The 22,438-nt window shown below is 47.4% G+C and overlaps 1 protein-coding gene across 2 annotated transcripts in view; it reads left to right on the forward strand.

Moving 5' to 3' along the window:
- PTPN11 (protein tyrosine phosphatase non-receptor type 11) overlaps nt 1-22,438 on the forward strand; it is a 582,335-nt gene that overhangs the window by 116,219 nt on the left and 443,678 nt on the right. For both annotated transcript variants that reach the window (XM_086943082.1, XM_086943081.1), the window contains exon 3: nt 6,028-6,222. In XM_086943082.1, coding sequence (XP_086799208.1) covers nt 6,028-6,222 — 195 coding nt within the window. The remainder of the gene's footprint in view (nt 1-6,027; nt 6,223-22,438) is intronic.

The following is a 22,438-nucleotide window of genomic DNA, read 5'->3' on the forward strand; positions in this document are numbered from 1 at the left end:
TGAAAAAAGTAGCAGACTGAGGCCTGTGTGCACTGACAGTGAGGTCTGTGTGGACTGAGTGATGGTTGTGTGCACTGTACGTTATGTCTGTGTGCAGATAGTGTTTGCAGTACGCACTGATAGCGTACTGTATGCAGTGTGTTTGAAGGATGTGTGCATTGTTAGTGAGGCCTGTCTGGAGTGTGAGTGACGCTTGTGTGCAGGTTGATTTACAGTTGTGTGCACTGAGTGAGTGCTGGGTGCACTGTAAGTTCTGTCTGTGTGCAGTAAGTGTGTGCAGTACGCACTGATAGCGTACTGTATGCAGTGTGTTTGAAGTCTGTGTAAAGTGTTAGTGAGGGCTGTGTGCAGTTTGAGTGAGGCCTGTGTGCAGTGTGAGTAAGTGCTGTGAGCAGTGACTGAGAGGTGCTTGCACTGAGTAACGCACTTGCTTACAGTTTCCTTTTGATGGAAATGCGTTACTGATATGTTTAGAATTAGTGTGCCCTGTGTGTTTGCAAAAGGAGTGAGCTGCGGAGTCCGAAAGCTAGTGTGTGCAGGCATGGCCTTATTGTATGTACAAAGCATAGGCACTTTCGTTCCGTATTTGCAGGTCAAATCCTTCAAGAGATGTGGCAAAGTGGTATGAGCTCCCTGTGGCTAATGAGTGAGTAGCCGAATAGGATCACGATTGTGTACATGCATGTCACTAATGTGTGTTGTTAAGTAGTGTACATTTAGTGTGATGTGTGGCCAAGTTGTGTATTGTTTGTCAAACATTGTCAATTCCGATGACACAGACTTTTATATATGTGTCGCAGTGTTGTGATCTGTGCGTGCATTAGGAGGGAGCAGCAGAATTGGCTCAATATACTGTGTGGATAAAAGGTAGTGACGAAGGGTGTGCTATTTAAGAACACGTACAGCTGTAGTTAGTATATAGTATTGAAGATGCATGTTATAAATAATTTCTTTGTCGTCAAATGCGTCACTTAAATGTTTGAAAGTGTTGTGAGTTCTATGTAAAAAGAAAGGATGGAAGAGCGTAGTAGGAAGGATGGCCTATGGAGTCATGGGACAAATGTGTCTAAAATCCCGTGTAATATTTTCTGTTAATTTTCACTCTAAATAAAAGTGGTGTGATCTGCCTGTACAAACTGAGTGAGCAGCAGTGTTGGTTTTCGAGTGTGTGCATTTATGTGACGAATGTGTGTTGTGAATGAGACTGAAGTTAAGACAGGGTGGGATAAGGTAAGGAAGGGTGGGTATGCTTGCAAGATGCACGTGTAAATGTTGTGAACGTGTGAGTGTTTTTCTGTGGATGAATGGAAAAGAGATGGAGTCTGAGTGCTGTTTGTGACTGTCGTGCGTGTGGACGGGCCTGATTGGGATAGAATAAGCAAGAGCCACGAACAGAAAGCTAATTTTGGTGGACTGTTTGTGCATGTTGCCTTGCGTGCTGAATGGAACTGCGAGATGATTTGTTGTAATTGTTTCAGCAATTGAAAGACAGGGTGTTATGCTTAAAAGGCAAATAAAAGTGCACGTCTGAATAGGAAAGGCAGAAACGTGTAGAAGAATGAATGAGACAGAAGGCAGGGGGGTTTTGCTTGCAAGATGCACGTCCAAATGTGGTCAACGTGTGCGTATTTCCGTGCGTCAATGGAAAAGAGAGAAAGTGTGTGAGCTGGTTGTTGTGCATGTTTGCGGGCATGATTGGGATAGGATAACCAAGAGACACGAACAGAGACGTTTTTCCGTGTATGTGTCCCAGCAATTGAAAGACAGGGAAATTATTTGATTTTATGGATTTCTGCGGCCGGTTCCACTGCACGTGCTGCACGAACGGAAAGCGTGTCTCTGAAAGAGTGTGTGCAAGGGAGATTGGAGACACATGGTGAGCTGTGCTTAGTGCGTTGTAGGTGACAGCACAAGTCACCACAAAAAACAAAAGTGTTTTTTGTAATCCTAGTAAATGTTTGTTGGCTCATACAGAATGTTGTACTTTGTCCGCACACGTAAAATGTGCATGTAATCGAATGTGTAAAAGAACGTGCCGCTTGACACATTGTTTCTAAAGTAGCTTCCCTTGCTTTATGGTTTGCCGGAAAAAAAGGCACCTTTCGGTCTCTTTACTTAACATTTGCATTTGTCCGCGGATGGCCGACAACAGATTACAATCTTTACGACTTTGATGAAAGCAATTCAGTCCCCTGGGGTGGTTAGGCCCCAGACGTTTGGCTCTGGCCCCCTCCCCACCTTACAGAGTTGAAAATAAAGAAGAAAATAAAAGTTGTCGTGCATGAATGTGAAAGAGTCTAGAGTGTTTGTTCTTTTAGTGCGTATTTGCGCGAGTAAAAGGCATAAAGGTGCAGATGAATGAATGAGACTGAAGTTAAGACAGGGGGGGATAAGCTAAGGCAGGGTGGGTATGCTTGCAAGATGCACGTGTAAATGTTGTCAACTTGTGCGTGTTTCCGTGGATGAATGAAAAAGAGATAGAATGTGAGGGCTGTGTGTTACTGTCGTGCGTGTGGACGGGCCTGATTGGGATCGAATAAGCAAGAGCCACGACCAGAAAGCTGATTTTGGTGGACTGTTTGTGCATGTTGCCTTGCGTGCTGAATGGAACTGAGAGATGATTTGGTGTAATTGTTTCAGCAATTGAAAGACAGGGTGTTATGCTTAAAAGGACAAAAAAAAGTGCACGTCTGAATAGAAAAGGCAGAAACGTGTAGATGAATGAATGAGACACAAGGCAGGGGGGGTTTGCTTGCAAGATGAACGTCTAAATGTGGTCAACGTGTTTGCGTGTGTGAATGGAAAAGAGAAAGTCTGTGGTCTGTTTGTGCGTGTTGGCGGGCGTGATTGGGATAGGATAACAAAGAGACACGAACAGAGATGTTTTTTTTTTCCGTGTATGTGTCCCAGCAAGTGAAATACTGTGAAATTATTTGATAGTATGGATTCCTGAGGCCGGTGTCACTGCACCTGCTGCACGAACGGAAAGCGTGTCTCTGAAAGAGTGTGTGCAAGGGAGAGGGGAGACACATGGTGAGCTGTGATAGGCTATGGAGTCTTTGGACAAATGTGTCTACAATCCCCTGTAATATTTTCTGTTAATTCCCACTATAAACAATTTTCAAGATGTGTCGAAGTGGTGTGATCTGCCTGTAGAAAGTGAGTGAGCAGCAGTGTTGGTTTTCTAGTGTGTGCATTTATGTGACGAATGTGTGTTGTGAATGAGACTGAAGTTAAGACAGGGGGGGATAAGGTAAGACAGGCTGGGTATGCTTGCAAGATGCACGTCTAAAATTTGTGAACGTGTGAGTGTTGAAAGACAGGGAAATTATTTGATTTTATGGATTTCTGCGGCCGGTTCCACTGCACGTGCTGCACGAACGGAAAGCGTGTCTCTGAAAGAGTGTGTGCAAGGGAGATTGGAGACGCATGGTGAGCTGTGCTTAGTGCGTTGTAGGTGACAGCACAAGTCACCACAAAAAACATAAGTGTTTTTTGTAATCCTAGTAAATGTTTGTTGGCTCATACAGAATGTTTTACTTTGTCCGCACACGTAAAATGTGCATGTAATCGAATGTGTAAAAGAACGTGCCGCTTGACACATTGTTTCTAAAGTACCTTCCCTTGCTTTATGGTTTGCCGGAAAAAAAGGCGCCTTTCGGTCTCTTTAGCCAGGGGAGAGGGTACACCGAGCAGGAGGAAGGGAAGGCAAAGAAAGCAAGCTGGGTCAAGGAAGGGGGAGAAAAGAGCGCTGGGACGTGGAAAGGCAAGGAGGGGGGTATGGCAGAGATGTAAACAAACAAGATGCGCGGCCGCCATTATTTTTTTTTACTGGGAGGTGCTGGTGTGGCAGGAGTGCTGATACGGCAAGGCTGTGTTGGCGGGGAGAAAGAGGGGAGGTGCTGGTGTGGGAGGGGGGAGTTGCTGGTGTGGGAGGAGTGCTGATACGGCAAGGCTGTGTTGGCGGGGAGAGAGAGGGGAGGTGCTGGTGTGGGAGGGGGAAGTTGCCGGTGTGGGAGGAGTGCTGCTAGGGCAAGGCTGTGTTTGCGGGGAGAGAGAGGGGAGGTGCTGGTGTGGGGGGGGAGGGAGTTGCTGGTGTGGGAGGAGTGCTGCTAGGGGAGGAGAAGCCCTGGACGTGAATGCTCGTGCATGTTTGATCACGTGATTCACGTGAACTGCAAGAAAACCGCGGCTGAAAGCCCTTTGGTTTGAAGAGAAAATAGCCGACTTGAATTCTCCCCATTTCCCATTCCTGCGGAATGGTAAAGGCGAGACCTAAAAAACAGCTGCTACAGTACAATGTTATGGTTGATATTTTATCACAGGATTTAATTATCCAAAAAGTGATATCAAAAACAATAAAGAAGACGACCCGCAGCTGAACAGCTGTACAAGAACAAATGTAATGAAAGAGAGTCTGAGGTACAGTTTAAAGTCCTATACGAATTCAATCCCCCTAATTCTAATATTCACAAAGCATAATAGAATCCGTAGGACTTAAAAAGGCTATTAAGAATCTACCTCTCCCGGTGCGATTTCGGGTGTTGGCTATCGAAACATAGCAACGAGTTACGAGCCATGGGTTTCCGATAGAGTTCACTTTGTAATCTCCCTTGTGTGTGAAAAATGGCCAGATCAAGAAAAGCAATCTTCTCTTTGTCTGCCTCAACTGTAAACCTCAGCAACTTATTCCTGCTAGTCAGCCAGTCTTTAAAAATTATCCGAGTGGCTGAAACATGTCGACCTCTGAAACAGTGAATAATTCCTAACTGTTTACTATCTCTTTTCACTTCCACACTGATTTTAATAGGAAAACACACTGAAGACTATTAGCAATAGTATTAGAAAGGGTAGTATACAATCTTAGTGGTTTATCCTTTTTAGTCACATTTCTTTCACAGTTTTTTTGCACTGCACCTTCGAGATTATTTTAATCACTTATTCTTTAAGTAAATCCCATCTGATTTTTTCCTTTAGCAAGAATTTCACAGAAGGATACGACTCTTTCTCCCTTTTCCCTCTGATATTCAAGAGGGTCAGGAGAGGGTTGTTTGGGACCCCAGATGATGACACTGGGCACATGATTGTGTATTGATGAGACACCAGTTATCCTTAGCTGGTTCTGACTATAATGTCTCTGTTTCTTCTTTGCTTTCCTTGCTCTACCTGTATATATACCTGGTCATCTCCCTCAATTTCTACCGTATGCTTAACATCACTTTGGGATGTTAGTGCCTCTATGCTCGGCTTTAGAGGTAGATTCTTAGTAGCCTTTTTAAGTCCTACGGATTCTATTATGTTTTGTGAATATTAGAATTAGGTGGATTGAATTCGTATAGGATTTTAAACTTTCCCTCAGACCCTCTTTCATTACATTTGATGCAGTATGTACTGACATAATAATGAATACTGGATTAGTGCCCAATATGCTTTTCCTATACATCTTAGAAAACCTAGTTTGATCTGTCAGACATTAGTTTAGTTCGGCTTGTTCTACTGGAGTGTGGAAAGAAAATAAATGGATGTATACAATCACGTCTTAGAAAACATATGAGACGTGGAGAAAATAGCGCTCGCCATGAAGAAGCCTCACAGCTTGATCCTATATGTGTGTGCGACCAGGCTCCATGATTATGGAGAAGGTTAATGAGAGAACTGAGCACCTTTTAACAAGCAAGGATTGATCAAATGCAGAGCTCATTCTGACCAATCCTGTTTCCCTCTAGAATTGTTTATTGTGTACAGTTTTGCCATTCATCTATTTTTTATCCTGTTGCTTTAGCAATTTCATTCAGTGTGATTCTGCTGTGGAAAAAGTGTCAGCATTATCAGTTTCATTGGAATGTGTGATTCTGCCTTAAAAGATACTGTGTTGCTAAAGCTATGTTTTTGTTCCAACACAACTTCAAATGAGTTTCCCAAAACCTGGTATAGACTTAATTTTGATAAAATTGAATTGATGGTCTCTGCATTGCTTTGTATGACTTTCTTATATGTATTTTCCACTCTCTGTTGACTTAAATTTAGACGGAACGGAGCTGTCACTCACATAAAGATCCAGAACACCGGTGATTACTATGATCTGTATGGAGGAGAAAAATTTGCTACCCTTGCAGAATTAGTTCAGTATTACATGGAACATCATGGGCAGCTAAAAGAGAAAAATGGGGATGTAATTGAGCTGAAGTATCCCCTGAACTGTGCAGACCCTACATCTGAGAGGTGAGTGATGCACACTTGTCAGTGCTGTTCAGTGCTGTGATTGAATCAGTATGGCTGTCCAGTTTTACTTAGTTGAGCTTTCCCTGCTAAAATGCCTGCTTACTACAATAAGCTTTATGGGAACCTTTTCACAAGACTCAGGATAGAAAAGGGTTACTGGGCTCAAATTTTAAAGATACAATTCTTTTCCTCTGGTGTCCTGGGGTTTTACCTCACTGTTGAACCAATACTGAGCCCCAAATTCACTTCTTTAGCACTTGGCCCTCAGGATAGCAAAGTCTTGATTTCCAAGCTATATTTGGTTGTGATGGAAGATAGAAACTCAGAACACAGTGATAGACATAATAGCATTTACTTATACGCACACACAACACAATCCTGTACATAAAACGTCTGAGGGCAAAAACGCAGTACAAATATCAGGGTAACAGTCACATTTTGATGGAGCTACCTGGTATTAGTGGGCTCTGTTCTTCGTGCTATTGCAGTATGATATAATTAGTGCAAGCTGAGAGTCCATTGCTCTTGTTGGAAAAGTGGAGCGTGCAAGTCTTCTGCCCCCATTTGTGTGCTACCACCCACCTGTGCCATAGGAAATGTCACTATGTATATATATATTTTTTTTATATTTCTTTTTATTTTCAAATATAAAACATAATAAAACAAAGACTTATCTGGGACATCACATTCAGTTACAATGATAAGCAAATATTTTCAGATATCAGGATTTCTGTAAAAAAACAGTGGGCGGGGTCATTGAAACATCGATGCGTAGATCGTTCCATAATAGTTGACTGCACACAATTAAGCTACATTTGATGCGCTACGGTACTCCGTTCCCGCCACCCAACAGAACAGGATAAAGAAAGGCATAGTGCCCCCAGATACGAAAAAACGAAATCAGGATAAATTACAAAAATACTCACACCACAGCCTAAACTAACTACACTAACACCCATCCGCCCACCCTGCACCCCTGCATATGGCTTTCGCCGAACCCCAACTAGCAGTGTGCCTGTCGCCCCATCTAACTAAATACTAAAAATAGAAAATGGAGGAGGGCACCTTCGTACGTGCCCCCGGTCCCCCCTCCCTCCCGCCAGAACCAATAATCCCCCAGAGTAAATCCACAAATCTGTTAAGAAACGAATGCAGTACGCAACAGGGGAAACTGTAAACACCGCCCAACCTCCCGCTAGCATCATGGTAGCAAATCCCACATCCGTCAAGACCACAATGTCAAACCCAGTCAATCAGTCTCATCCTTGACCCTTCCGATCGGACGTGCGAACCCCTTCCGGACGAACTGCCGCCTCCACAGGACAGTCAAAACACGAGAAAAGTGCAGCAAAGTTCAAGCTGAGATCAAGCAAAGATGTTAAGTCACTGAGAACTCCATCAGGTCCAAAGACTCTCCTCACCGTCATGAACTCCCAACTTTGTTTCCTCCGCCATCGTAATGGAACTGGCGGATAGGGTAAAGACGCGGTTTCAAGCCCAAAACAGTTCTCATCAAAAGTCTCCGGAAAGGGAGCACCGATTAGTCCTTCCACAGTCAGCATTGATAGTAGGCTTGACGATCCATTCAAAGCACCGATCTCGCTCCTATCGGCCATCACACCGGCCGGAGGCTCCGACACCTCTTGTTGCACGGGGCCCGCTTCCTCTGTCAAAATGGCCATCGTGGGTATCTCAAGCTGCTTCATTCCTTGTAGTGGAGCAGGGACCGGTCCAATCCGCCCAATTTCAAACGAACGCGCTATCGTTCATTCTCAGTCCGCTCCACGCTCGATATCAACCATTTTCACGTCCCCCATAGAGCCCGGTCTCCCCGGGGTAACAGTCAAAAGTGGAACGGACAACAGCAGAGGGGGACTCAATGTTAACAGTGGCATCGATCTGCGCTTCGCCACTGCAAGCGAAGATCTCATCCCAGCGAACGCCGGCGGGTGGCTAACCGGGCCACCGGGTCAGGGACCTCCGCCCACAGCCTCAGTCGTGCATCGTCACCCCTCCTTCGATGTTTACCGACTCAGGAGACCGCCATCAAAATAGGGCCAAGAAAACCTCCACAGCAATAGACCGGACCCTGCCACACGTTCACAGCTGATGTTGTTCAACTGGAACCCGGCTGGGCCAGTACTCGAGACCCCGGCTTCCAAGCTGGGCTAGGCCGCAAACTTTAACGCGATATAACTCTGTCTACCAAAACGGTAGAAATCTCTGGATCGCATCATCGAGCTGTAGTCCGGTTCATACACACGGAGGCAGGGCGTAAAGACTGGATAAATGACAGGATCATCTGGCAGGAGACGGAGGTCGGCGGAGCCGTGAGCCTAAGCAGCCATCTTGTTCGCTAGCGTAGCTCCTCCCCGTCACTATATTCTTGATAGCCTTCCAAGTCACAGTTCTTTCTTATTGCTCCCTTGCAGTGTATTTTAGTCCATGGTATTTTGTCTGCTTCTGCTAGGTGAGTGCAGGATTTACGCTTCTCCCAGTGGTGTACGCTACTGCATTGCTCATCAGTAACATTTGCAGGTACTTGGATTGCCAGAAAATGCTACTGACTCTCGCCTGCTACTTGTGTGTAGTCGTGCACTCTGGTTTAGGAGGTGGGTCATCTTTGTGTTTTTCCTTCAGTCCAAATTCAACCTCGCCACCCAACCAAAGATATTTGCCCACCCCATACTGCAGTGGTTCCCAAACTTTTTTGACTCGTGGCTCCCTTGACCTAATTGGCAGTTGGCCGTGGCTCCCCACCATTTTTTTACCCGCGCACAGGGGTGCCGCGGCGCACCCTTTGGGAACCACAGGTCTACATGAAGAATCAAGCCTAGACGTGATGAAGGATTCAGAGAGTAGCCATCACTATCATAAACCTTTATTTGCAATCACAAAGATCTTATAAAGTACATCTCAATGCATACAACACCATCATAGAGTAGTATAAAGCACTCCCACTAAAAGTAACCAGGCTAGAGATAGGCTGAAGGAGCTCTGTGGCGTTACAAGAAGTTTACGTGGGGTGGGCTCTGATCATGGCCGTTCGCAGAAATGTTTACTGGGGGGGGGCACATTTTTAACTTCATCACCCTCCCCTTGCACCCTTCTCCCCCTCCCACTTACACTTCTCCCCCTCCCCCTTGTACCCTACTCCACCTCCGTCTTGCACCCTTTTCTACCTTGCAACATTCTCCAGTCTGCCTTGCACCCTTCTCCCCTCCGCCTTACACCCTTCTCCCCTCCACCTTGCACCCTTCTCCTCTCTGCCTTGCACCCTCTCTGCCTTGCACCCTTCTCCCCTCTGCCTTGCACCCTTCTCCCCTCTGCCTTGCACCCTTCTACCCTCCGCCTTGCACCCTTCTCCTCTCTGCCTTGCACCATTCTCCTCTCTGCCTTGCACCCTTCTCCCCTCTGCCTTGCACCCTTCTCCTCTCCGCCTTGCACCCTCCTCCTCTCTGCCTGCACACTTCTCCTCTCTGCCTTGCAGCCTTCTCCCCTCCACCTTGCACCCTTCTCCCCTCCGCCTTGCACCCTTTTCCCCTCCGCCTTGCACCCTTCTCCCCTCCGCCTTGCACCCTTCTCCTCTCTGCCTTGCACCCTTCTCCTCTCTATCTTGCACCCTTCTCCTCTCTACCTTGCACCCTTCTCCTCTCTACCTTGCACCCTTCTCCCCTTGCATCCTTCTCCCCTCTGCCTTGCACCCTTCTCCCCACTGCCTTGCACCCTTCTCGGCCACCCCATTGCACCCTTCCCATCCAATGGAGGGGGCTGCCACCTGGAACAATGGCACCATTTCAAAAAGCATGATGGACTCCCCGTGCCTAAAAATTAATGTGTCTGTCTGTAACACAACTGGTGCTAATGTAAAGTGCTCTGATGCCTTCGGGTGGAGTTCGCACTATATAAAACTGTAAAAAAATACTTGATAGGGAGCCTTGTGCTGCTTTTGGGGAGCATTGAATCAGATGACGTAGTAAAACTTCCAAAGAACACGGCGCAAGAGGCTTTTCACATCACCATAAATTCATAAACAGCCTCTGAAGACGTATAACCAGTAGGCGCTTTATACAGCGCTATATATGAAGCTGTGTGTGGTCCGCGGTGCGCAGTGTACCTACATGAAACAGTGGAGACTGGGAGGGATTTATGAGGCCAGGATTGAGCCCTTCGCCCAGGACCATATATGTAGGACGACAAGGCCGCACAAGGGCGTCACAGGAGGATGTCCTTGAGGGAGCACCAACCCACCAAACACTCTCCAACAGGCCTCTGACCCTGTACCCACCCAACGCTCTCCACCAGGCCTCTGACCCTGCACCCACCCACCCACCCAACGCTCTCCACCAGGCCTCTCACCCTGCAAGCACCTAATGCTCTCCACCAGGCCCCTGACCCTGCACCCACCCAACACTCTCCACCAGGCCCCTGACCCTGCACCCCCTCAATGCTCTCCACGAGGCCCCTCACCCTGCAGCCACCCACCCACCCAACGCTCTCCACCAGGCCTCTCACCCTGCACGCACCTAATGCTCTGCACCAGGCCCCTGACCCTGCACCCACCCAACACTCTCCACCAGGCCCCTGACCCCCCTCAATGCTCTCCACCAGCCCCCTGACCCTGCACCCACCCAACGCTCTCCTTCAGGCCCCTGACCCTGCATCCCCCCAATGCTCTCCACCAGCCCCCTGACCCTGCACCCACCCAGTGCTCTCCACCAGCTCCCTGACCCTGCACCCACCCAACGCTCTCCTTCAGGCCCCTGACCCTGCATCCCCCCAACGCTCTCCACCAGGCCCCTGACCCTGCACCCACCCACCCAACGTTCTCCACCAGGCCTCTGACCCTACACCCACCCAACGCTCTCCAACATGCAGCAGTCGCGAGTGTCTACCTTCAATAAGACAGAAGCTGGCAGAGTGCAGCTGCATCAGGGCATAGGCCTCAACCTGGGCCGAGCTCTAGAGAACATAAAAAGAAGCGCAATAAGCAATCACCAGATAGGAGCGAGAAGAAAACACCGGGAGATGCGTGCCCTGGAGCAATGTCTGCCATGTGTGAGAATTAAAGGCGTTCTCCAATCAGTGCCTAATTTGTGCTGGTGCTTTCCAGTGCTTAGCACCGGCACTTAATTGACAGGGCCAGGTCTAATCATCTCGCATGTACGTCACACATTGATGTTTTTTAAAATTTACAGTAAGTCTGTACTCAGTGCGTGCAGCCTCAGTGTATTAAATGGGAGTCAGTCACAGTAGTAACAGTGACTGGTTGCAGCTGTGTGTGTGAGACGACTTCTCTTAATCAGCTGCTCTGCCCTGAGGCTGCCTGCAGTGCCATCCAAGATAATAAATTATGTTGAGATCATGGCGGCCGCAGGCCGCAGCCCTTAGTTTACTTCACAGAGTGAGTGGGTGCGTGCAGTTGACTGTGCATGCGTTGCAGTGTTGTAACTTGCCGGTGGGCACAGTACACACACACACGGCAGTACTGCATACTGACAGACAAAACCATATAATTGTGAAATATTTGATGAGGCAGCTCAAGCCGCAAGAAGAAGCAGGAGGCTTGAAGGGGCATTTTTATTGTATCTGGAGTATCTCAACCAGCAGAGAGAATGAGTCAGCAGGGTCAGGGTGAGAACAAATCACAGAAACCAGGATGTGATGAGCAGGAGGTGTGGGCAAGCCTATGGATCAGAATTATATGGCTGACTCGGATTGAAATATGGACCTGCAAAAATGCTGCATCCACTGCCACGTACCGCTATATCATGAAGGGACGCAGATGTGGGGTTAGGACAGTAAATCTGTATTTCCTCAGCTTGCAATGCCCCAAAACCATATTTTTGTATGCTGATTATTTTTACCTCAATATAATAATGTGAACACTTGGATCTGACTAGAAAGCAAAGTCAACAGTCATCTCTTTTTTGACATATTTACAATTTGAGGCACATGGCAGAAAAGTGATTTGCTCGCAATCACTCATTTTTTTATTCAAGTACTGAAACTTACATCCTGGCAGTCAGCGCTAAACTCACCAAAGGGCTCATGTCCAGTACAGAGGCATTTTACAACTTTTGTGGAAAACACAGAGCTGAGCTTCCAATGTATTCCCGCTCTATATTGTACCAACAAAAACGTCTTCAATCATGACAGAAAACAAGACGAACAGGCGCGGAGGCACCGGTTCCAGGCAGGGTCGGATTGGGATCACAATTCGGCCCGGGCACTGACGAAAAAAGTGGCCCACATTATTATTATTATTATTATTTCTGAAGTTGTAGAGCGCATGGTTACACTTTCAGTGTGTCCCCGCGCTGTCAGAAGAGCCATCGACTCCGTTAGTCAAACAAGACGGGCTAATCATTGGGAAAGAGGAATGTTTTGAGCTTTCTACGGAAGATGAGCTCTGATGTTTCCACTCTTAAGCTCAGGGGGAGAGAGTTCCATTTACGTGCTGCCAAAGTGCGAAAGGATCTTCCTCCCATTCTGGCTTTCTTGTGTCTGGGGACAGCGAGGAGGCCTGCTCCTAACGAGCGGAGTTGCCGAGTGGGCGTATAGGGGCAGAGAAGGTTCCGAAGGAAGGCCGGGCTCTTGCCATGTACTATCCTATGACCGATACAAAGGACTTTGAAATCAATTCTTTCATTGATCGGAAGCCAGTGAAGAGTTTGTAGGGATTTTTTTGAGGGGGCTCTTCTGGGCAACCGGAGGACCAGGCGGGCGGCAGCATTCTGGATAGTCTGCAGTCGCCGCCGGCTAGAGGCATTGGCCCCCAGATATAGGGCGTTGCCGTAGTCCAATCTTGATGTGACCAGGGCGTGGACAAGGGTCTTCCTAGATGATTCAGGGAGCAGGTCGATGGTTTTGCGGAGTTTCCGTAAAATCGAAAAGCACGTACCGGCTACCCGTCTGGTATGGTAGTCGTAGTCCAATTTCGAGTCCACCCATACTCCCAGATTCTTGACCTGATCACTAGGGGTAGGAAGGGGCCCCAGGGTCTGTGGCCACCAGGCAGATGACCAGACTGAGGGGGGTTTTCCAACAATCAGCACCTCAGTCTTGTCACCGTTAAGACGGAGGCAATTCTTCGCCATCCATCCCGCCATGTCCTGGAGGCATGCTGAGAAATTAGCGGCAGCTTGTTCAGCAGGTTGGGTCAGAGCGACCACCAACTGTGTGTCATCTGCGTATGTCACTACTTCTACCCCATATCGTTCCGCAGTAGAAGCCACTGGGGCGTGGCCCATATTTAAGGGGCGTGGCCCACATTCAAGGGGCGTGCCCTTTCATGAAACACCATTTGCACAGACAAGGAATGAAAGTGGGAGGATACTGTTCTTGCACAGGACACAGGGCCAAGGTGACAATGGCCTACATGCTGAGCAACTAAAAAAAATAGCAAGGACCCTTTTTGTCACAAAATTATTCCAGTCCTCCAGCACAGGAGCACCTGAAAAGCAGCAAAGCCCCTGCTATTACTAACCTACTCAGCCCTCCCCAGACCTTCAGCTCAGGAGCACATGAACAGAGGTAAGGCCCCTGCAATTAGTAAATTAATCAACCCTCCAGGCCTTGGGAAAATGTCCTGGCAGGGGAGCACAAAACACAGCTTTCTGGGTCATCCAAGGTAGCCAGGTAGCCAGGGGGGAGGCTGAGGTGAAGCTGGTGCATGGGAAGTGCCTTCCCAGTGTGTTCTGGCAGTTTGAGTATTTACCATTTATTGTAGTATTACCTTGTACCTGTGTATGGTACCCTTTTGTAACTTGCACAAGTCACTTTTCTCTTGTAACACACTGTTTGCTACCTCTCACTTTTGTTTGCTTTAGATACTTGCACAAGTGCCACCATTGCCTACGTAACGTTTGTTCTTGTGCTGGAGTGTCTGCCATTAATTGCAGTATTATACCTCTACTTGTATTTTGTACGCTTTTGTAACCTGTAAATGTAAATGTATAGGCATTTATATAGCGCACTACTTACCCGTAGGGTCCCAAGGCGCTTCGACCGCTGCGAAACCCTTCCTGGCTTCCCTGAGAGATGGTCCCTTAATGGGTATCTCCAGGGTGAGACCAGGCATCCCCGGCGGTCTGGTGGGGCCGTTAGTGAAGATGAGGCAAGCTAATGCCCAGAGTTGCCGAGTGTGATCGCTGATCAGAGTGGGCACCGAGGCGAGAGAATTATCCAGTCCGCTGACCCTGGTCCAGAAACCTGCCGCGCCGGGAATCGAACCCTGGTCCCGGGCCGTCCTCTGCTCTCGGGTCTGCCGCCTCTAACCAGTGAGCCACACTACTGCACACATCTCCTCTTGTATTTTGGTTGCTCACTATTGTCACTTTTGATTCATGTAACTTAACGTTTGCTTTTGTAATTTATCCACTTGTAATTTTTCTCCTCATGTATTATTGCTGTTCCTTGTGTGAAGCGCTCTGACACCTTCGGGTAAAGTCTGCACCATATAAAATCGCATAAATAAATAAATAAAACAAAAAACTTCCAAACATCACCTGGCCCCCACAGCAAGACCCATTCTTCCTCGCCCACTATGCCCTGAATGTGAAGGGCTGTGGGCGAGGTGTTAAGACTAACACCGTTTCTGGGCTGCATGGGCGCCAGGGGGCCGAGGTGCAAATGGCTCAAAGGCCTGAGAAACACCTGGCCCCCAGGGAGGCCGATTATTGCAAACAATCACCCCTCCCCAGCCCAGCCTCAGCTTCATTGCTGACAATCGCTGTCTGGCCGCACAGCGAGGCTGCTTTCATTTTTTCAGTCTCTGTCTCCGTGCACTCTGTGGGCCGTTTTTTTTTCTCCCCTTTCCTAGTCCACTCTCTGTGGACTGGGACAGGGGAGAAAAAAAACGGCCCACAGAGGGCACTGAGGCACCGGCCCTTCGGCCCATTCCCGAATGCCCGCCTTGCCAATCCGCCCCTGGTTCCAGGGCTGGGAAGTCATTCTCGGGTTCGGAGCCCCTGACAGGAAGCCCACCTGTGCAGCACTTAGGACCCAGCACTTATCCTTTTACAAATTAAGCAGGTCATCAATCACTCATTGAGATGCAGAGTGCGAGGATCACGTGAACTGGCAGCACAAAGGATAGGGAGGAATTGAGGCTGCAATTTCCAGGACCCACATCCTGCACCGTGGCGTGGCGCCCCTGGCTTCTAATCACGGCGCACCGGGGCGCCGCGGCGCACACTTTGGGAACCACTGCCATTCTGCATTGGTCGTCCAACAGGGGTTGCATGTAACCACTGATTGTGGTGTACGATCTTGATATAGCGCCCACCTTCTAAAGGACCTTTGCTTTGTTCTGCTTCAATCGTCAAAGTGCATTCACAATTCTCTTGGTGGCACTCAGTCACAGTGTTTGGTCTTCTTACAGGGAAAATCGTGGAGGGTGCTTGCAATTTCTGATCTCATCAAGTAATCACAGGCGCTTCTGCTTTGTGCACGCCTCAGCTTCCACATAATCTCCAGGACTCCCCACACGGCCTGATAGTGTACATTCTTACCAGTGTTGCAGGAGGCTGTTTTCCACATCTCCTTCTTCAGCGTCTCCTTTTCTACGTCACCTCTTAGTTTTCTCTGTGGGGATTCTGGGTGATGATAAATCCTGCCATAATGACTGATGGTTTCTGCCCCATAATTATGCCAAAATTGAAATACAAGATTTTGTAGTCCACAGGTCTACCTGTGGGACCAGTTTCAGACAATACTTGCCTTTTGCGTTTTCCTTCCAGTTGGCCCAGACTTAGTCTTTGGCTCACAATGTCAAGTGGAAGGTGAGGTGAAGTTGGAAGTCCTCTTGCAGGGGACTCAAAAGGAGGGCACAATAGAAAGAAAGGCTTCCCCACTTAAGTGGCACTTAGCCTGTTGGGTTTAGCACATCCATGGAACAATGGATCTTGAAAGGCTTATGGATTTCCTTACACTTCAAAGAGACCTTCTTTGTCCTACCTTGCACACCCTAGAGTCTGGGCCGCTACAGTGGAACTCAGAACTGCTCTGGAGAATCTCTGCAATTTACATTGCTGTGCAGGCTTACTCCAACCTCTGATGTACCTCTCCAGGAATCAAAATGCATTTCTGGGAGGCCACAGCCTTGTGTGACAAACACACTCCATGCTCATTGTACTGCACATACCCCAACTTCACACAAGTGTGACATCCATGTCCCCGAAGATGTAGTGAAGAACCTGGGTGACGGGGACTGACACACCAATTTAAAAACACAGGGAAATCCAGGAAGCACCTCTCCCTGGCAGGTGGCAGTTCAAAAGGTCTGTCCTGCCACTAAAAGGAGAGTGCTCTAGGTCATAGTTTCCCAATCGCGAGCCGATTTTTGTTTGATCGCGAAAGTCCAAGCAACAAATGAAGATGCTTTTAAATTCTGTACTTTTCTTGTCACATTTGCTGCTCTTCAAAGAATGAGGTAAAATGTGAGACTGTCTACTAACAAATTGCTGCTTATTTTTTTAACATGGGCATTGGTGTTTACAAACTCCTCTCATGTTGCTGTTAGAGAAAGAAGAGTAAACTGATTTATGCGACTGTCTTGCTGGGGTAGCTGGAGTTTGAAAGGAAAGGCTGTAAGTTTTAGCAATACAACAAAATATAAATACTTATAATTGAAATCTACACATTCAGCTGTTAGGAAAGCAAATATGAAGCACACATTTGTTGTAATTCTGAAGTGTGATTGAAACAAAGATTTTCATGGGATCAAAACGAATCCAGACACTTTACTTTATGATGCACACATGATAAATATCCACTGAAACCTGATTTCCACACGTCCTCAGTATGTACAGTATTGTTTTATCAGTAAGACTGTACGTCTGTGCAAATTTAGTGGACATTTCAATAAAAAATGTGCTGTCTGTAAATGACAGTGCGCTAACACACTATGCTTTAATTACATTACAAAATAGCCCACCTATTGTCCATTAAAGATAGGTGGGTTGCAAAAGATTGTTTTTCTAAAGATTGGGTCACGGTTCTAAAAAGTGTATATCCCCAGTCCACTGAGTACAGCTCTAGTTTTCACAGGGAACCACCTCAGGTTAGTACACTTGCAAGATGGTTGTGTGTGCAATTGCAATAATGAACAAAATTAAAACTGGAACTTGATATGGGGAAGTCGAGGCAGAGGTGCATGCTTTCCAGAGCCATGCTTTGGGATCTTTTTCATCTCAGCAAATGTAAGAGCGGAATACGACAAATGTGTCCTCACTGCTGGATACCTTTAATTAAATTAATGTACTAACTTTAGGTAAAGGAAATTACATTAAACATTGTTGAAATGGGTAGCTTGCAGCTGTTTACAGTGACCAAGGACATTTTCATTCTCAAATACTGTTTGTCTCCATGTTGCTGGAGTTTATATCAGATCTGTGACAATATTCAAGTCAACTCTGTATTTTTACACAGTGATGTGACACCTAGTGTGCTGATTTGTGCTCTCGGAAAAGAGGCAAAGGGACTTGTTCAGTGAACAATACCATATTTAAGTTACTCTTACTTGACTAATGTTGAAGTTAAATTAAGCCAATGTTTCAATAATTTTCAGGACACCAGTCAGGTAGGATTATTAAATTTGAGATGCATTACTCTTGAGTTTGGTTTAAATCTTTGATTTAATTAAAGCAAAAGAGGTGCATATTGTTTTTTACTAGTTTATTTTAAATAGAAGACATCAAATACTGCACTCTCTAAGGCCTTTAAGGAAGCGTCAACCAAATGGGAAATGGTTAGTTCATTAGTCACAGTTCTTAAGAGAACCCTTGACTGCCAGCAGCATAGCCTCTTTTCCTGTGTGAGAATTAATTAAACATGAGGTGCAATAAAGAGAATGATAAGCAAGGGCAAATAGTAGACAGAAACCTCTGGAGATAGCTCCATAAAACATCTTTCTTTTAGCCAGAGTTGATACTTGTAGGTGGAGAAACTGGCTTGAAACTCTTCACAGGTTCTCGACGTGTTGGAGGTTGAGGCAGGTGGAATAACCAAAATAATTAAAGTGGGAAAGCATTTAGTGTGAACCTAAAGAACACTGGGGCAGGTTAATACTGACTTCCATGCCTTTTTTTTATTCAAAAGTTTTTATTGGATTTTAAAATACATGGCGAACAACAAAAAAGATGCATGGGGTAGTATTAGATGATACGAAAAAGAGTGATCAACCTGCGCACTCCCTAGTGTGTACTCTGTTACTTAGTTGCTATGCATGTTTAGTACATTGTTTGTGTGCTGTTTGGTTGAAAGGCAGCCAGCTCTAATAAATGTTCAACCTCTGGTGGATACTCCACTAGTATACCAAACGCACAACTTGTGTAGGTTGTAACAATTAAACAATTAATACATTTTTGACTTGTCCCAGTAATCACTCATAAAAGTTTTTTTCAAAAAATGTTATTCTTGTATTTCTTCAAACGATACAACTATAGAACTGCATGTTCAGATTGATCACAAGCGAGTTTTGTAAGCTTTTCAGCACACAGCTTAGAAATATTTTGTTATAATGAATTGATAAAATGTTTTGTTTCTTACAGTGCCTCTGAAGAAGGGAACCCCCCGAAATGCATTGGGCTTTTTTCCCAAATTGTGTTCCTATGTTATACGTTTGATATGGCAGTTTTGAGTCTAAGCAAGTGATTGATTGAGTTCAATTGCCTTTACCATTATTATTTAACAACGTTGATGCATTCGAATTTTGTACTATTATATATAAATTCTTCAATTTGCTGGATTAGCATTTTCAATGTATCGTTTGAAGAAATACAAGAATAACATTTTTTGAAAAAAACTTTTATGAGTTATTACTGGGACAAGTCAAAAATGTATTAATTGTTTAATTGTTACAACCTACACAAGTTGTGCGTTTGGTATACTAGTGGAGTATCCACCAGAGGTTGAACACGTAGTATTAGATGAACCAGCGTGCAGCAAACAAGATACATAGAATACTGAATGTGGGATCTTTGATGATAATAGTAGGGAAAACATTGTATTTGAACTTAAAGAACTCTGAGGCAAGTTAATACTGACTTCCATGTCTTTAACATTTATCGGGACTTTGTGGCACAGCCTTAAAAAATGTGCATGTTGTTGCAAGATGGTAGGGTGCGTTTATTTTGTTTAAAGTATAATGACAACTGTCACAAAAGAATGCTGAGCCAGCTTGCAATAAAACTTTTTGAAATAGCCCAACCTGCCTACCTGAGAGCACCATTTCAATTGCCACCAGCCAAAAAGGCTTTAGAGCCCATAGCACGTAGGGCGCACTGATCGTCTTTTGTTCACATCGATTCTTTTTGCAGCCCATTTAAGTACCTTTCAGGAGAAGGACGGATTATGTATATCAATAATTACTCGTCATCATACACAAGTGTACATGCGACCTGCACTTCCCCATGTACATTCAGAACACACACAACAGCAGAAGTCTTAAGTGAAACTCAATAAAATTGAAGGGGTGGTTTTGGTTTATTGCTGCTATTGTCAGAGGGTCAAAGGCTACAAGCATTGAGTCCTCAGTTGCTATTGTTCCGGGCTGCTTGGGACGTGAAAGCACGCATGGCGCTCTGAATGTTGCAAGAAAGCATGTTGTGCCTGCAATAGGAGAAACTCATTAAAGAAAATAGTGCTTACAGATTAAATAAGACATACAGTGTAACAACAGAAGTAAAAGGTCCAGTCCTCATGGGAGGTTACAAATAAAGACAAGGCGCTACTGAGGGACTAGCGCCTGTTAACGAATCAGAAGCCAGCATTTTTGAGGGATAATGCCACAAGTCAATGGAAAATATGGGAGGAGAGTGGGTGGGGCTTCAAGTCCATACTCTAATACAGCATGGTTCGCACAGCAGCGCATCCGCTGCCCAGGCACAACCTAACAAAAAAAAAAAAATTATTCACTGGGAAAAGCAAAGGTTAAGATGGAGTTATAAGGAGGAAGGTATTAAGATTTTAACAAATGTTGACAAAAAAGCTTGGAAATTCACTAAAAGAGCACCGCTATTTAAAAACCATAAGACCAGGGAAATGTCCCATTTATACGTAACTGACATAAGTATAACCTGCACCACCATAGGTTTTAGATGCATCAGTGTTAGAGTGTGGGAGGTCATAAGCAGTTCATCACAGACAGACCACAGAGTGCTGCCCTGGGTCTGCGACAACATAAAACAACAAAAAATAATTTTCTTTTTGGCCTCTGGGATCCATCCCTCTCCCGCAACAAGGACTAGGCAGTGGGTATCCCCACACTGCCTCCTTCTTTATATATAACAGAATGGTGGCTGCAACAATTTTCCTCATTTTGCAGGCGTCAATCAAATTGCTTGGTCCTGCGCCTTAATTTCTCTATATCGGCTGAACAGAATTGCAGCAGGCTACAAAAAACATGCTCTCTGAGTAAAGGTCTATCTTTCTGCCAAAGCTGGTGTAATTATGTTAATCCATGTATCTGAAAGAAACACGTTAGTGTTAGATTCCTTACCTTAGAATATCCCCAGGCGTCAGTCTGGATCCGGAAACTTTTGCGTAGCAGTACCCCTGCGCGTCGGTAGGCGTCGTCTGCAGGCGTCCCCTGCGGCTCCGCGTCCGTCGTATATAGAGTATATAGACGCCGCCTCCGCGCGCTGACGTCAGTTCTTCTTTTGTCCGCGCCAGTAAGCGCAGATCCGAAGAGCAGTACTCCGGTCTTTTGACCAACTTTGTTAAACTTCTAATCTCTTTTTGGTGCCTGGTAGGATGCCCGGTTTCAAGAATTGTGACGGGTGTGACCGCACGATGTCGGTCACGGACCATCACCGACTCTGTCTCCGGTGCCTGGGCCCCGACCACGACGTGGACGCCTGCGTCGACTGCCGGGCTCTCACTAACAAGGCTAGACGGGAGCGGTCCCGCAAGCTGCTTGAGCTCCGGGTGTCGGCCCCGCGTCGGGAGCGGTCTCGGTCCGGCCGGAGGTCCAGGGAGCGTTCGAGGGAGCGGTCGCGGAGCCGCGCCGAGCGCTCCGGAAGTCGTCACCATTCGTCGGGCTCATCAGGTAAGAAACACAAGAAGTCGGGGCGTCGTCATCGTACCCCCGACTCCCCCCGACGCTCGCGCGACGCGGCCGGGGGTTCGGGTGACCCCAACCCCGCGGCTCCGCGAGAGTCGCCGGCGCGGCCTGCCCCATACCCTCCGGTCCCTGGGCACGGTGCGACGCCTGAGGAGATTGAGGCGTTCCTCATGGCCATGAGGACGCTCAGTTCTCCGACGGGGCCTACGGCGCCTTCGGGCCCAGTGCTACCGTCCGGGGGCCCTGGCGGGTCGGGTGTCCCTGACTCGACGCCATCGGGTGCTCCGGCCCCGGTGCCGCCGACGGCTCCGACCCCGGCGCCGTAAGGGCCTTCGGGGTCGACGCCGGCTGGCCTGCCGGCTGGTTCGGCGCCGATTCCATCGGGGTTACCCCCGACGCCGCCCCCGCGTGGCGCCGGTTCTCCTTTGCCGGCGCCGGGGCTCCGGCGCCGGCTCCGGGGCGGCGCCGTCCCCATTCCCTCCCCGAATCCGGACGCGGAGTCGGACCGGCGTCGATCGACGCCGGGCTCGACGCCGATGGGGCCTGTGAACCCCGAGGAGCCGGTCTACATCGTTGACTCCGAGTATGGAGATGATGAAGAGTACGGGGAAGGTTGGGAGGGGTCTGAGGACCCTCTGTCACGTGAGTGCCAGTATGACCCGGACTGGACAGGTGATTTGGGGGATGCCAGTGGTCTGGACGACTCTCCTAACCCTGGCTTTGTCTCTCCTCCTTCCGTGGCGTCGGAGGAGGGAGCTGCATATTCAGTGGTGCTGATGAGGGCTGCCAAGGCCTTACACCTTGAGCTCCCCATCGCGGCCGTGAGGCCTAACATCCTCACTGAGGTCTTCAAACCGCAGTCATGCCCACAGGAGCCACTGCTGCCGTTTAACGAAGCCTTGTCAGACGTTCTGTTGGGCACGTGGTCCAGGCCCGCTTCAGGTTCGCCTGTTGATCGGAACGTGGCCAGACGCCACCGTCCTTGTCCGGACGACCCCAAATTCCTGTCCACCCATCCCACCCCCGAGAGTCTGGTGATCCAGGCCTCTACCTCCCAGACCGCATTCCCGTCGGCCCCGCCCGATCGGGAATCCAAGAGGTATGACCAGTATGGTAAAAAGGTCTTCTCGTCCCTGAGTCTGGGACTGC

Source organism: Lissotriton vulgaris, chromosome 11 (assembly GCF_964263255.1).
Source record: "Lissotriton vulgaris chromosome 11, aLisVul1.2, whole genome shotgun sequence".
NCBI classification, from domain to species: Eukaryota; Metazoa; Chordata; class Amphibia; order Caudata; family Salamandridae; genus Lissotriton; species Lissotriton vulgaris.